At 43.1% G+C, this 15,868-nt stretch overlaps 1 protein-coding gene across 1 annotated transcript in view; it reads right to left on the reverse strand.

Moving 5' to 3' along the window:
• ITGAE (integrin, alpha E (antigen CD103, human mucosal lymphocyte antigen 1; alpha polypeptide)) overlaps nt 1–13,855 on the reverse strand; it is a 22,624-nt gene extending 8,769 nt beyond the window's left edge. Inside the window, exons 1-15 of the mRNA XM_009573592.1 lie at nt 13,803–13,855; nt 9,088–9,185; nt 8,576–8,646; nt 7,964–8,081; nt 7,175–7,315; nt 6,700–6,821; nt 5,898–6,049; nt 5,090–5,243; nt 4,494–4,629; nt 3,762–3,875; nt 3,405–3,514; nt 2,551–2,702; nt 1,963–2,116; nt 749–899; nt 598–665 (exon numbers count right to left, since the gene is read on the reverse strand). Of these exons, the coding sequence (XP_009571887.1) occupies nt 598–665; nt 749–899; nt 1,963–2,116; nt 2,551–2,702; nt 3,405–3,514; nt 3,762–3,875; nt 4,494–4,629; nt 5,090–5,243; nt 5,898–6,049; nt 6,700–6,821; nt 7,175–7,315; nt 7,964–8,081; nt 8,576–8,646; nt 9,088–9,185; nt 13,803–13,855 (1,794 nt within the window). The remainder of the gene's footprint in view (nt 1–597; nt 666–748; nt 900–1,962; nt 2,117–2,550; nt 2,703–3,404; nt 3,515–3,761; nt 3,876–4,493; nt 4,630–5,089; nt 5,244–5,897; nt 6,050–6,699; nt 6,822–7,174; nt 7,316–7,963; nt 8,082–8,575; nt 8,647–9,087; nt 9,186–13,802) is intronic.
• Between the last annotated feature and the right edge of the window lie 2,013 nt (nt 13,856–15,868).

The raw sequence follows: 15,868 nt of genomic DNA on the forward strand, positions 1-15,868 counted from the left end.
ATTAGCTCCTGCCAGATGTTGAAGAAAGGCAAGGTGACTGCCCAGCATCAGAGAAGCAGCTGCACATCTCCCAGCTACATGAGTTTTTTTGCAAACCTGGATTAGTGTTGTCCTTGCAGCCAAGGCTGCTGAATGTTCACTAGTCTCCTCAGCATCCACTCCCATTCTTGTCCTGGATGGACCAAGGTTTTAAGCCAGAAGATTCCGAAAGAGCAGAATTATTTTATTTGCAACATGATGGAGCCCCTGATTTGTGCACTGGAGATGTGAATGCCAGCAAAATCAAAGCTGTCAATTGGAGATAGCTCTTTTGCCCAGTGGAATAAAAAGGATCCAGTGGTTAGAACAGGGGTCACATAAGATAAATCCCATCCTAAAATAAAATTCACTACTGACTATACTACTATATAAAAGTGGTATTTTTGCTTATCTGACACAGTCAAAGCAAGCAGTGGCTTGCAAAGGCGATTTGACTACATGGGTCTCACACTTCTGTATCACCATAATTTCTTGTGGGAGACCTCCTGAATCCTTACAAATATCAAAGCAGTAGCACAGCATACAACCATTTAGCAGGGTTAAATGCAGAACACTTACCTTATCCAAGATCTGCACATTGAAACCAGCTTGTGCAAGCTCATATTCCAGAGCATCACCGTGCATACCTGAGGATGCAATAGAAACAGGGTAAGCTACTTTCCCCTTATTTTTCAAAAGGTACTAATGAAATAAGAAGATTGCTGTTTACCTTCTATACCAATAATACTCTGCTGCAGTGTTGAAAGCAGCCCATCTAATGCTGAATAATTGGTCACCTGAAATACATTAGTGTCATCTGGACCAGATGCAATTAGCCGCAATTCATTTAGGGCCTTTGGTTTTTTGAAGGCATCTCCCACCTGCAGAAGAGATGCAAATCAATCAAAAGAAGCAACCTTTAGAGTCTCCTTATACCCACCTACTTCATTCAACAGTTTGTGGTAAAAACTTCAACTGTTTTTGAGGTGTAAACCCAGAAATAGCAATTGCTTTGGAAGCCAATGAATTGGACAGTCTCAGTGTCTCCGGGAGCTAAACCTTTATAAAACCTCTTCATGTAACTGGCTGATGCTGTATTCGCTGTATATACCTTTGTTGTACCCAACAATTAATTTCGGAAATCATAAATTACAAGACATCGTAAAACTGAACATTTTCCTGTCCTGAAAAAACAAAGAGAGATAGCAGAAAGATTATTTGAGGAGACATATAGCATGTCTGAAACTAAACCTCAGACTTGAGGACAAAGCCTTGTTGACAAACTAATACACAAGCTAATTTGCTGGCCAAGTTCAGAATATATCAGAAGTTTTGTTCTAAAAAACTTAAGTTTTTAAGCATGCACTTAATCTAGAAAGTAGCTTTAAATTCTTGGCCTAGTTCTGAGCCAGGACGACTGCAGTTGATAACAAGCAATGAACAAACGACCCCTCAGTTCTGCCATTTTGTCATTTGGGTGGGTAGGTCAGAAAACCTTTTAATTTTTTTTTATCACTTGGACATTTTTCCAGAATAACCTGGATAAGGAAACATAAATCACACTTTGTGGAGCTAGACTTGACTAAGGTTAAGTACTTTGCGAGATTCAGTCATTGTAGAAAGATTTTTCTAAACTTTGGACAAGGTAGAACGAGTTGGTCTGACCTACTGAAAGCATGCCTCAGTTCTGAAAAGTCTGAGAGTAAGTGGATACAGGGCACTGAACGTAGTAGGTGTAGGAAGGAACAAACGTGGGCATATAATGGACACTACATAGATTATAGTATCAGTTCATACCGTAGCTTTATCTTTCACCTCCTTATTTTATACATGCCTCTTCCTTTATGTACTGGAATCATGCACGGATCAGTTTCTCCTTTTCTCTGCCCCCAGTGCTACCAAGAAATGGAAGGAAGAGACGATCCAAGTACATTCCCAACTTACCCCAATGGCATAGCGCTCGATTCCTGCCATTTTAGGTGAATTTATCACTGTTGTCAAGTTCATTTCATCCAGAAGTATTTCTCCATCTGTAAGCACAATCATGACCTTGGCTGCATCCTTGCGGGACCCATGACTTTCAGTGAAGACAGAATCCCTGGTAAAACATCAAAACAAAGAACTTGAGATGGAAGTTGAAGCTTTCCTCCTTGAGGTAGAGGGAAGAGTCTTGAGCTGAAGCTTCCCTCCTTGGGATAGAAGGAAGAGTCTTGCTGAATTATGCACTTGCAACTAACAGTCATAGCAAAGAGGCAAGAGGATTTCTTTCATATTCACACATCTTAAAAATACCGGGTACTGTCTCCCTTTCTGTTGCTTCCTGAATACTCCCACACCAAGAATTAGACACCAACAGCTGGCTTTTATAACCCTCTAAAACATGGCACAGGAACTGCTGCCTGCCATCCAAGCATTGCCAGATAAATGACTGCTTTCAGGACCTGAATGTCCACAGAAGTCCTTCTCCCTTACTCATGAAATGCCTCAGAAATCCATCCCCTTCATTTCTTGTGCTCTTTTTTTGTTACTTACAGGACATGCTGCATGGCAGATGCTGTTTTTGTCACATTGCACACCTGCACAATATCAAGTACTTTCTGGAGGGTGGCACGTGGATCCCAGTTTTCTCGCAGGTCGAACTCAGTTCTGATTTCAAACCCATACTGTACCACTGCAAAATCACACTGGAAGGAAGCAGCAGATAAACACCTGCTTGTGACAACTGTTGTTTCAGAGAAAGAGGGTTCTTTGCAATAACTAGCCCAGAAATCCCAACAGAAACATGAGCCAGACTAGGTAGAAAGGAAGAATTTTTTTTTCAGGAGAAAGTGGCTTTTATATATATGCAGACACAGATATTGTTTTAAGTGTATTACAGCTGAGGAAAACGAAAGCACTATCAGTACAGAGAGAAAAACTGTTTTCTCTCTGTCGGTGTGTGGATCACACTTCTCAGTCTCAGCGGAGAAAGCAGTAGATACCTTCATGCAGAATACGTGACTGCAGCTAATGAGACTGGTAAGATGCATGGCTGAAGAGGCAGTCTAAGTGGCGCTTCTGCGATTGCAGGTACAGATGTTACAATACAGGAATAGAGACAAGAAACCAGAAGAAAGTCATGACTGTCACCTTACAATAAAGCAGAGATGGTGCTCACTGAGCTCCAAGCATGGCAGTGTAGCAGAGCTAGGGATTTCTGAGCGTACAAATCACAGATTTTTATGTCTACGGTGTTCTGGATCAAGACTGGGAACGTACTGCTAAGATCTAAGCAAAATTATGTCGAGAACACATGCAAGTTGTGGAAACACTTTTCCATCCTAACGGAAACAAACCTGCAGAGTCCCAAATTCTGGTGCCTACTAAAGAGAGAGAGTAGAGAGTACCTCGAAGCACTTCTCATACAGTGTTTTCATCATCTTGTGGATGAATGCTTTTGCTCTTTCAAAATCCTCTGGCTCAATGCTCCCTGATCCATCCAGAATAAAAGCAATCTCTGTCCCAGAACCTGTGCCAGATATGGAAAGTAAAGGAATGAAGAGAAGGCAATCAGCAGTTTTGGTCAGGACCAAGTTCTTTATCCAGTGTTATCAATCAATGCACAAGTAATCTCACTTGAACAAGTGACTGAACTGCACCGAGCTGTCATTTCAGCATGAGCTACAGCTCAGGTCTGGAAGCTCACGGTACAGGACTTTGTCAGTCCATGGCATGATTCTGTTAAAAGATACTTCACCACGTACGCAAGCCTTTTTCCTCCTCCTCCTCCTCATCCTCCTCCATCCAGGAAGGGAGCTTGCTGTCACCACTGTCATTAGTGTTTCTGTGCTGTGGTGCTTCGGTTGGAATATTTTCAGCTGAAACAGGAAACGAGTTTGAGCGTAGGTGACAGAGCAGTGGGAGAGAAAGCAAAAGGTGAACTAAAACTTTGCACTATTGCCTGCACAGTGTTCCTGTGCCTTGCTGCCTGGCAGCTGAACTCTTCCTCATCCCTGCAGTCAATATTGCTTTCAGGTGCAAGACTACAGGTGCTATGGAAATATTTGTGAGTTTTGAAGGCTGTGGGGATCAGGACTCCAGCTTAAAACTACAGCTACAGTTCAATAGAAATAAACTGCTCTGAGCACACCCAGATGTGTAAATATCATAACAGAAACAGTGAACGTGCGGTGAATGTGTGTATTGTAAAGCACCTATTGCAGCCCATCTGTCTTGCCATACTGATGTTATGGCTGCAGGTCACAGATACAGAATATGATCTCTTGTCCTCCTGGTTGGCTGGCTGAGGAGGACTGTTACTAGCGCAACAGAAATCACTTTTATTTGTTTTGCTGTTGCTGGGCAAGTGACTACAAGAACAGGCTAAGATCTGGTGATGTATTTACACCCCTTGAGCAATGAAACTACCCACCATCACAGATCCACTCTATAAGTTACAGAGAAGATAGATGTGTCAGGAGTCAGATTTCTTCTACCTGAATCACTCAGAGTCTCTCTCTCCAACTCTGAAAGGAAACTGTCAAAATCTTCATATGTGGACAGCACAAAGTAGTCACTTCCAACTTTCTGCAACTCTTCTGGGACCCACTGGTTGCTAATGAACTCTCCAATCTAGGGAGAAAAGCCATCAGACAGAGAGATTGAACATGTTTTCGTACACAGACAAAAACCCCAACAAATTCCCAAATTTCCGTTAAAAACTTGAAAGCCCTGAAAAAGGAGGGAGTTTTCTGAAAGCTTGGTAAAGCAACCCTGATCCTAGATTCCATAGAAAGCCCTTATTTGCTAATAAAAGCTCTAGAACCACAAGACGTGGTTCTTTGTTTCTAGGACATATTCCTTAACCTCATCCAAAATAAGCTCTCTGGTATCAAGAAGATGGAGGCCTGAGTGAACCAAGGGAGCCAGAGTATCTCAGATTGGACATCCTGCATGTCTAATGCATGACTACTTTTTCTTCCACCCAACGCTAAAGCAAAAGAGCAGACACATGGGATGGATGGAAACATCACTCCTCTATATATGTGCTTTAATGCAAAAAAATGTGGCTTTGATGGTGCTTCCTACTCACCGTGGGAGCATAGAGTTTGACCATAGCCATTTCCAGGGAGTTCATCACAGTTCTCAATCTATGGTTTTCCAGAAACACTTGCCCAGATGCCATGACAATGATTATCTTGTCATCAGTCTGGCTGGAGTCACGGCTTTCATCAAAGACTTTATCCCTGTGGAAACAGAAGCCTAGAGGTATTTCATGGGACAATCCACATCTGCAGAGCTAGAAATGTCAGTGTTGGTGGCAGGGTGCTGATGTTCATTGAGCTCTCAGCCCACAGGAGTACAGACGTGCAAGGCAAACGTGCACAGGATTTATGCTTTCCGGGGACATTGGCTGTCCGCAAGTGGTAGCTCTGACTTCATAAGCACTTTCACAAATAGCATGTGGGGCATTTTTACCGTGCAGGTCAGTATTGTTAGAGTCATGCTACTGAGAAGACAATGGAGTCAAGAGGGAAAGCATGACTGCCAGAGATGCAGCAGATCAGTGAAAAAGATGGGAAAGGCCTTGGGTCTACAAATGAACACATGCTTAAAGAAAGACCCAGATGACTGAATTTTCATTCTGAAGCCCCTGTGTCAGCCAGGAAGGATTTCACACTTTGCTCCTTGGCAATTTCTCCTTGTGGATCTGATGGTCCCCCAGACAGACTCATTCACAGGCCTCCGCTGGCAGAGCCTGTAACTAAGAGAAGCATTGGAAAGGTGAGAGCTTCAAGGGTGTGAGATAAAGAAGAGTGGAGAGGGGGTGCAGGAAGCTGGATTGATGCACATGAAACACAAGGAATCACTTGAGTGTTCCTGGAGCTTCTTGAACTCACAACACATGCTGCAGTGTGGCTGCGATGTCAGTCCGTGAGCTCTGCTGCTTGATCTTTCGGACTTTGAAGAAAGCAGTTAGTCTGTTGCAGCTTTCTGGCAGGCTCAGTTCGGTTTGGATCTGTGCTCCATACTGCACCACAGCAAACCTGATCTGGAGAAAGCAGATGGCAAAGCCAGAGCTGGTTAGACAAGATCTAAGGCAGGATCCCTCAGAGTGCCAAGTTTAGTCCCAAACTTTACTGCACAAACACAGAAAGCATATATTGCCAGTAACAGGTAGATCAACTGTCTTTATCTCTCTGTCTCCATCACATATTTGTATTCTGGTGATCCCTTGTGGATCAGCTCCAGGAACTGACTTAATTTTCTTTGGCTCAAGACAATGATTTCTCTATCTGAATTTCCTGTATTTATCTATTTGGCTAGACCTTTTGTGACCACATGGCTCAGCCTCACTTTGTCCCCATTACTTTAAATCATTTAAAGTAATGGCTTATAAGCCTCACTCCATATTTTTGTGTGTACTGGTTCAAGGTGCCCTGAGAGATTTGCCTGGTAAAATACCTAAGCATGCTTCTGGCATGAAAACCCACTATAGGTCTTCCACTTCCCTCTTCGGCTACTCCTCCTCCTTGGCTCACTATCATTTAACTCTTGCATTAGAATATGTAGAATTACTACCAGCATCACTGTGAAGTTTAAAAAGCGATAATTATGTGAACCAGGAGACTTTCCATTTTTCATTAGCACTCTGATCCATCCTGTCTATCAGATTATGAGATCCTGAGGAGGTTCACACACCTTCGAGCATTTCTGCCACATTGACTTCATCATTTTGAGGATAGATGTCTTGGCATTCTGGAAATCATCTGGCTTGGTGTTCTCTGATCCACCCAGAATGACAGCAATCTCTGTTCCCAGTTCTGTCAATGCAGTTAAATATAAGAGGACATTTGAAGGGACACCTAAACAGCCTAACATTTAGCAAGGGTTCAAGAACATTGACATATTATTAAACAACCAAAAAATTTGACTACAGCACCATCCAGCCATTCCGAAAGCAGGTCTAGCTGATGATGTGGTCTACACTGTAGTGAAGATCTTATTTTTTAAAAATCTCAGTGAATGATGATTGTAATAATGATTGAAATTTGCCATTACGAATAACCTTCAAAACCTCAACCTTTCCCCTCCCCAGCTCTCTCTCACCAGATGAATGCAAGCTGCTTCAAACTCACCTAATACAGAAGGAAGTAATGCTTGTTCATGTACCTACCTTTGCACATGTGGTTGTTCCCTGCGCTGCCAAAGAGCTCACCACAAGCACGGCTGGTGCTGTCTGTGCTGACAGAGCTGCTGGCGTCAGTAATCTTGTCTCTGCTGTTTTTACTTGGAGTGCGGTTTAATTTGGTCTCAACTAGAGAATTTAAAAAGCAAGAAAAAAATACACTCTATCTTTTGAAAATATGCTTCTAATTAACACACCTTAAACTCAGGATCTGTTTCCACCCAGGTTCTCAAATTTGCAGAAGACCTGAGGATCAGACTATTAATAGCAGTTAGACAACTGAAGATGGAACGAGACCATCTAGGTATCTAATGTAAACTTCTCCGCCTCTTTGCAGTGACTGCAAGAAGCAGAGCAAGGCTAGACAATCAGACCAGCTCTCTGCTCCCTTGATTAAATGCCCAATAGCCCAGTTAAGTTGGAAGGAACAGCCTTGAGTGCCCAGACACTTTTAAAAATCCCAGTGCATTTTGTCACGTCTGTCCACTAAGAATGTTGATGCTTTTCTAAATGCTGGCTTAAGAGCTGGATCTTTTGGATGCATGGGACAGCACAACAGAAAATCCCTGCTGCTGTGTGCTAGTCTTCAAGGCTGAACCTTGTAACCCTGCTGAAGTCAGTATAATACATGTCAAAATTCAGTTTTCAGTCTCTCCCAGTGGACCGTAGACCTTGCTGGCTAGGAACTCAGAAGACCCCTGCTGTTAGAGCAGAGAGAGGCTCATGCTATTATTTCTGTCTCTCTGCAAAGGCAGAGTACTGGCTTTGCTCCTATACCCATCTTGGTGAGGTTGAGGAAAGCTGTGCTGCGCAAGTCGGTGGTGAGCAGAGTACAGACTCCATTCATGTCCTCAGTAGTGGTGAAGGCTCGGCGGTGCTTCTTCTGCAGGCAAGCCTGTGGGGATGGCGGGGAAGGCTAATGAATGATGAGCAAAGCTGTAGACAGAGGATGACTGAAGATGCCATCTGACAAACATTCAGCATCCCCTACACAGCACTGAAAGCCTCCTAGGGAGAGTAAAAAAGCACCTTCCCTACCGCATCAGGTTACCCAGGACTTCAGCCCTGCACTGAGGCAAAGAGTGGGGCTGGAGGGCTCACCAGACTGAGGTGTTAGCCTCCGAATTGGTGGCTCTCCTAAGCCTCCTCTGCCAATCCTCCCTTCTCCTATGAGCAGGGGTGGGTGCAGTCCTCAGCCGGTAAGAAGGGCCCTTCTCAGCTTTCCCTCCTGGCTGGCAATGCACCAGCTGGCTTTCCAACCAGCCAGTATCCAGCCAAGAGCTTTCAGCCTTTGTCCTTATGTCCGCTCACTTGCATTTCCCAGCAAAAATACACAGCGTTTTGGAAAAATCCAATCGTCCCCAGCCATACATATTTTCAGTCCCTTACCAGGATCCAATCTGAATTCCTGTCGATAGCTATGCCACCATCCTGGATGTTTTTGGAGCCTTTAATCTTTCCTGAAATTGAATGAATGACTAAATGAACGAAGAAGGAGGAGAACAAAATTGAAATGGATATGGTACTTGTCAGCCTTGGGCAGACAGAATAAATACAGCGACAGGCTACAACTACTGAGGTCAGCTGTATCCGCTCTTCTAGCAGCAGGACTCGGAATTAATGTTATCAGCAACTGTAGCAGTATGAATATGTTGGAAACAAAAAACTTTGCCTTGTATTTCAACAAAGGTTAGGCAAAGACTTAAGCTGTGACAGAAGAGGTCTTACAGCCTCCAGACACATCACTCCCAACCACTGGGACAGTGGGTTTGCATTTCTCTCTACGAAGCGCTAAGGTACAGGACCTAGCAGCGTGCCCAGTTCTCTCTGAAACACCCAGCTTCTGCACCCCGCCGTGCCCATGGCATAGCAAGAGTTGGGAAGGGGAAGCGGGATTGTACCTCGCAGAGGTATCTCCTGGCACTGGATCTCCTCCTGCAAAACAGTGCACTTCCTCAGCCTGCCCAGTCCCTCATCTACTGAGGAAGTAGCCAAAATCCTGTGGAACAAGAAAAAAGGTGGAAAAGAGGGAAGGTGGCACAATCAGGCAGAGTCCTTTGGCAGTGCAGTGCAAAACAATCATTTCTGTGCCAGGGTGGCCACCCATTATTCTGACAATGTCTCTTAATTAACTGGACACCAGTGTCGTTTTGAGCTGAACCAGCTGCTAAGAGGAAAACACATTTCCTCCTATAAATCATCATCCTTCCCATTATCTGAACTATGAAATCAAGGAAGGGGTCTGGAAGTGACTTGCCCATAAAATACCGGAGGTAAAGGGAGGCCAGAGCTGCAGCGAGAAAGTCCAACCACCATACTAGGAAATGGCAGGACTGCTGTATGAAATGGAGACTGTTCTTTGAATCAGCCCATTTCTGCTCAGGGGGTAGAAAAGTTTCTTTACTCTGAAATTTAAAATATGCTGTCTGCTACACAGCCTGAGCAATCTGCTCAGCATAATATAGGTTATCTCTATAGCAACCACTTGTGGTTGGCTTCTGTAGACCAGCCTAGCCATCCATTTCTCTTCCCTTACAGACCCAATAGTCAAGATACAGCAGTTTCCAGCTCTTTATGGTCTTCAGACCAAGCTCACAACATAACTCTTGACAGCTGGTGGGTGCCGTGATGGCTGCAGCCCCAGAAATGATGCAGTATGCCAGGAAGTACTGCAAAAACCCAGCTGCTTGTTTCTGCCATTTGGTTAAACGAGCAGACATCCTTTCTGTACGGTGCCACGACTTGGCTGTGGGTAAGGGGAGAAGCATCGTGAAGGCTCACAGGTTGACAATGTACACCTCACACCGATGAAGCTCTAACACCACTCATCAGCCCCTGAGAACCAAGGAACAACTCTGGGTCCCAGGCAGAGGAACCCGTGCTAACAGTTGTAGAAAGTGAGAAGCTACATGATCTCAGGCTGCACTCATTCATAAAGACCTGGAACGTCTGGGTGCATTTTCTTTCTTCTGTTCCTTACATGGTTGTGTTCCCATCCGAGTGCTGAAGAACCGTGGGCCACAAAAAAGAGGCTGTGTGTGGTGTGATCCACGCCTTGCCAGTGTCAACATTAAAGCTCCTCAAGGACTTGACCACTGAAAACAAATAAATAAATGATCTGTAGAGTCATAGTTAACAGGCTCTTGAGCCAGCTACCCCTGAACCCTGCCCACCACAACAGCAGAGGCAGCTTGCAGGAGGGAGATACCAAGCTATGGAGATTTCACTGATTTAGATTAACAAAGGATTTTATTGCCCAGCCTAATGAAAAATAAAGTAACGCTGTTGTTCTGTTATGAAAGTCCATCTTGGATATCACAAAACATTCCTACTAGCTGAAGCTCACAAGCCTGTGTTTAGGCAGGAGAGGAAACAAAACTCCAGGGCTTGTACCAGTGGCATGCCACTTCAGGGTGGCACCAGTGGATTCACTTCTTGTAAAGTTGATATTCAACAGACCATGACATGAAACCCATTAGATTAAAGAATAAGCAGTTTAGGTAGCAGCAGGGATTGTTCCCCACAAGAATAGCATTGTCATAAACCTGGTAAGAAGAGGAGAACATAGATATTGTGGAATGTTAACAAAAAGTTCAAAGCTTGGCAGCAAGGGAGCAAATTGGTGCCAAATGTGATGGATACTTTGCTGAGGATGCAGCTCTGCTAAAGTCCAATAACTTCTCAAAATAGTTATAAAACAGCCATCAAAAAAAAGAAAAACTTCTACCCATTATTCACAGAGCTGTAACTGAATTGGCATCCTAAAGGTAACTTTTTTTTTGCATGAATGCACTTCCTTCTTGCAAGGCAGCCCACAAAAAAAGGGGCTGATACTGGTGTTTTAGCTGTAAGACTCTGTGGCAAGCCAACCCTTGTTGCTGTTCACACCTCAGCTCTTGATTTCTGTAAGTGTGTTAACACTTCAGTAAATGCACAGGCTGGGAAGATAAATATACTTGACTCTAAGTGACAGACTGCAAATGTCACGAAGTAGGATGCATGAAAGGCAAGCTACTATGATAAATACTGTAAATTCAAGCACTGAGCTGTGTTGTATCACCAAACCTCTGTCAATCACATGACAACTTTGAAAACTTCACACTAATCTCAGGAACAAGCCCAAGTGACTCCGATCACAAACTCTGTCCCTGTTTGAAACTAGAACAAAAGAAAAGTACAAAATCTGAATTTTACAAATTGCTCCAGCCTAAAATCCTTGCTTTAAATGCCCAGACTCCAATTCTAGAAGCTGTAGGTTGAGCCTGCATTTAAACACGCAATCTACCATTTTTAATATAACCTCCGATGTACTAACAAGAGGTCAAATTCTGTCCTTGTGTCCATCTAGAGTCTTTCCTGATTCTAATTTTACTCTGAGCTGAATCTGAGCTTATGCAATGAATTCCATGTCATTTCCCAGCCTGGCTATGAAAGCACAGGTGAAAGAAGAAGTGAAATACTGCAGTCGGAGCAATGATATGAAACGTGCAAATAGTGCAAACTTTTTGTCTTTGCTCCTGCTTCCTGAAATGTCCCATAATTCAGGTACATGGCGTGCATCCCTTTCAGAGCATAGGCAGACCATCCTGAACTACCGCCTTGCTTTGCAAATTCCACTTTACCAGTTAAAACACCTAAATTAGCTCAGAGATGCTCCTAGGCATCTGTGTATGTTTCCACTGTGAGAGTATCAGCCTAACACCACCACACATTTACAAAGGCTTCTAGCAAACTTCCTTTAAAACAAAACCAGAATTCCAGATATGCTGCGACAAGCTCCCTGGAAAGTTCAACTATCTTTGAAGTAAGGGACAATTCTCAAGCAGGCAACAAAAAGAAAAAAAGATGTCCAGGGAGCTAACCTCACTCCTGTGCCCGTATGGCATTTGGCCTGGGAACCAGAGGCTCCTCAACTCTGCACTTAGTTCTGCTGCTGCCATCCTGCCAAGTTATTTGAACTTTTTGCTCCTGACTCCCTGCTCACGGGGACTTCCAAAACAGATGACTCAGGGGGTTTAAGCACTTTAGTTATTGAAATTAAGTGCACTGTATTTAAACTGAGGAAAAAAAAAGGTATGTGTTGCCTATTAGCCAACTGTACAGACAAATTATCTGTAGAGTTTAGATGCTCAGCACAGATCTGTTAGATTCATTCTAGGAACGTAACCGAGACCCACCAGGTCAGACAGTTAAATTTTTCTGCACTGCTGCTTTTATCATTAAACCCAAAAATGCAAAAAAAAAGGTTGCTAGAGAAGAGCAATAAAAAAGATCGACAGAAGCACACAAGGATAGAAGCCTCCACCAACGATTCCACCCTAATTTTGCATAAGCCAAATCAAGAAAGGTCAAGATTTGAAAAAATACCAGTAACTTCTTCGGGCATATCCATTAAGGATTTACGTTTACGAAGCTGGGATTACCTCGCATAATGACACACGAAAACGAAGATATTAGCAGAAATAATACATCATCATACCCCATGTAGAAGTCAAACCCAAATAAGGAAAACAGTAGAACATATCTTAACGTTAAATCTAAAATTTAAAGCAAGCTACAGAGAACTTTGATGGGCATCTCATTAAAAGAATAAAATTAATAACATTTTTTTCTCAAAGACACTGGAAGCATAAAGCTTGTCAGGAAGTCTGTAAGGGCACGAAATTAATACTTAAAAGATAATATTCCTTCTGTACAGATGGAGTAGATATGTACAGTATTAAGTCTTTTGAAAAGGGAACCAGACAAACAGAAATTCTATCGTACGGAATCAAGCTAGCATTTATTTGTGGAGTTGCTGGAAGAGGGGCCAGTAACATCCCCAGTGCAGTGGTCCATTGCTTGAGCTAATGGAGTAGCAGTGCAAGGGTGTTACCCCAGCTAAAAGACAAATACATGACAGAACTGTCCCCACGAGGCTACAGGACAGAATGACGTGGATACAGACTCTTACTCAGGAAACATTCCTTCTAATCCATACCTATGCTTTAGTTTACACAAACTTACTCCCAAATAAAGGTCTTTTAAATTTTCATCTAAAAAATCCTACGTGTTCTAGAGCTCCTGATAAGGAGATCAACAAGCCAAAAACTTGTGGGAAATAGACCTCTGAAAGCGCATACTGCTGAATCCAAGGACGCTAGAAAGGGAAGAATATAAAAAAATCTCACCTACATTTTACTCTCACCTACTTCACTACGAGCAAAAAGACAAACAAATAAAAAACTATAGAAGGCCAAACATAGTTTGTTAGCTTTCTATTTGCGAGTATAATTTCACCCAGCAGCCACTTTTCTCCCACTGAGGATGAACTATAAAACTCTCTCCACCCGAATGTATCAATTGCTCTGAAACAGTAGAAAAACACATTGCAAACTAAGGACTTCGATACAAGTCCAAACATCCTGAACTTTCTACATAAGAATAATTTTTTTGGCTCACATTAAGGGACCAGTCTGCGTCTCCAGAAATTACTTTGTTTCCGGACTAAGACTTTTATTTTCTAATATATGTAAAATAAATACACAGATAAGACTCACTCATTAGGAAGAGTAGATGCAGGAGCAATCTCATTGTTCCCAGCTTTAAGGTGAGGGAGGAGGAGGACTGGAGATACCAGGCAAAAGCTGCTCTCTTCCTCTGATGATTCTCCAGATCTGCATGACTCATTGCGCTTGCTGAGACAAAGTGACTCTGTTGTGGATTTCCTAACTGAGGTTTCAAGACGTACACTAGTGACATTTTAATAAAACTGCAGATGCAAAGATCTACTGAAAGGTAAACATGTTACTGAAAGGTAATTTTTAGCAGTGTCTCCTTTTCTGTCCATCAGCACCTTTAGTATACCTAGAACAATAGGATCTGTCTGGAAAAGCCGCTAGGGTCTGTGTTTGTACTGTCCACCTTGTCCTTTGGCGCTTGCTACGTGGACATGCCACATCCCATTGAAATGTGCAAACAGATTGACTCGAGTGAACTCACAGCAGGGATTTAAGAGAGATGTCAGCTCTCAGATGTCCCTCATAGTAATTTTTTTAATGCAGAGGTTCCCTCACACACACACACACACACAGACAGAGCACTTGGTGTTCTCCTTTTATTTTGTATGTTATTGGTGTCAGAAACAGTGACATTTTATGGCAGGATGCCCAGGGTATGTTAAGGGATTCTGCACATCTCTTCTCCCCTCTACCAACAGTTCTTTTCTATTGATCCCTTGTTTTTCTGGACTCTTGACCCTAGTCTACACCAGACTAGCACAGAATTACTCCCAAATAGTTCATACTATCAGAGTACTGCGTAGCAAGTATTATTTGGATGCAGTGTGTTGTTATTACAAGTGCTAAATGAGCTGAAATAGCAAATGCTGAGCAATCAGAAAAGTTAACTGCATAGCAAATCCTTTTGGAAGGTGGGGGAGATGGGGGGGAGAAAGCTGTTCCAGAGACGCAGTTCTCTTTGCCCAGAAAGTGTGAATTTTCCAAGCATTCTCAGAAAAGAGTGCAACAAATCACACAGACACTTTCTAGCTAACCTCCAACTCTTCCTCTAAGGACTCCCTGTGTTAGCAACATTTGACAACCATCCTCACAGTCCAGAAATGCTGTCGCACTCCACATCTCACAAGTCCTGAATCTGAACTGAAAAAAAAATTGCATCAAAAGAGGAAGTGAAGAAAACACTCTTTGCACTCAGATTTTAGTAACAGTTAGGTGCCAGCCATGAGGCAGCCGCAGTCACGCCTTTCTGAGGCTTTGCCTGGTCCTGTCTGGCCCCACTTTTATTCGTGCTGCTGAAGCAGATGTGAGGCAGCAAAGTGGAACAGTTTTCTTTTAAAATGTCTTTTTTTATTTTCATTTTAGTCCCAGAGCAACAAATGAAATTTCTTAAATACAGCAAAGAAGAACGAAATTGATAGCTAGCCACAAGAACAGTCCAGCTGAGAAATCTGCCAGCTGCATCACTTCAGAAATAGCTCTTTGCAGCTTACGTAGACTTACATAAAGCATCTGTTCTTTGTCTGAGCCCTTTTGCCTGTCACATTTCAAAGACTCCTTTTGCTAGCTACAGAGGCAACGGAAAGTATGCTTAGTTGCAAGTGAAGTCACAAAGAGATGAAGGGAGAGGGAATCAACTGAGACACAGATACACCTCCTCATGCTGGCTTCAGCTTCAGAGCACACTTTGGAAAAAACAGGGGAAAAAAAAAAACCAATAAAATAAAACGTGCAAAGCGTTTGAGGAACAAGAAAGTCTTGTTTCCACCTATAACCCTGAGGAAAGTGGCCTCATGGGGAATTGGGAACCATACAAACCAGACATGAAATTTCTTTTACAAAAACTACACGGATAAGCGGCGAGATAGATCACTGTGCAGTGGGAAGCATTTGGAGTCTAGTAGAGAGGCCACAGGGAGCAACAACCAGGCAAAGCGTGCTCGAGTAGAGGAGGAGGAGCAGTTTGGAAGCAACAAGGTCTGCATTCATCTCCCAACCACGCCAGGAACCAAGCAACTTTGACCAAATGACACAGGGGAGGGTTTGAGCATCCATAACCCTGCATGGAAAGTAATGAAAGCTGCTGGTGTCTTTTCTTCATGGCATGGCTGGGCCTTCAGACTCTCCATGGCTTATACACAGAGTAGACAGAGGAAAGAAACTGCAGCTATTCCTTCACTGACGT

This window comes from Fulmarus glacialis, unplaced genomic scaffold (assembly GCF_000690835.1).
Source record: "Fulmarus glacialis isolate BGI_N327 unplaced genomic scaffold, ASM69083v1 scaffold36802, whole genome shotgun sequence".
NCBI lineage: Eukaryota > Metazoa > Chordata > Aves > Procellariiformes > Procellariidae > Fulmarus > Fulmarus glacialis.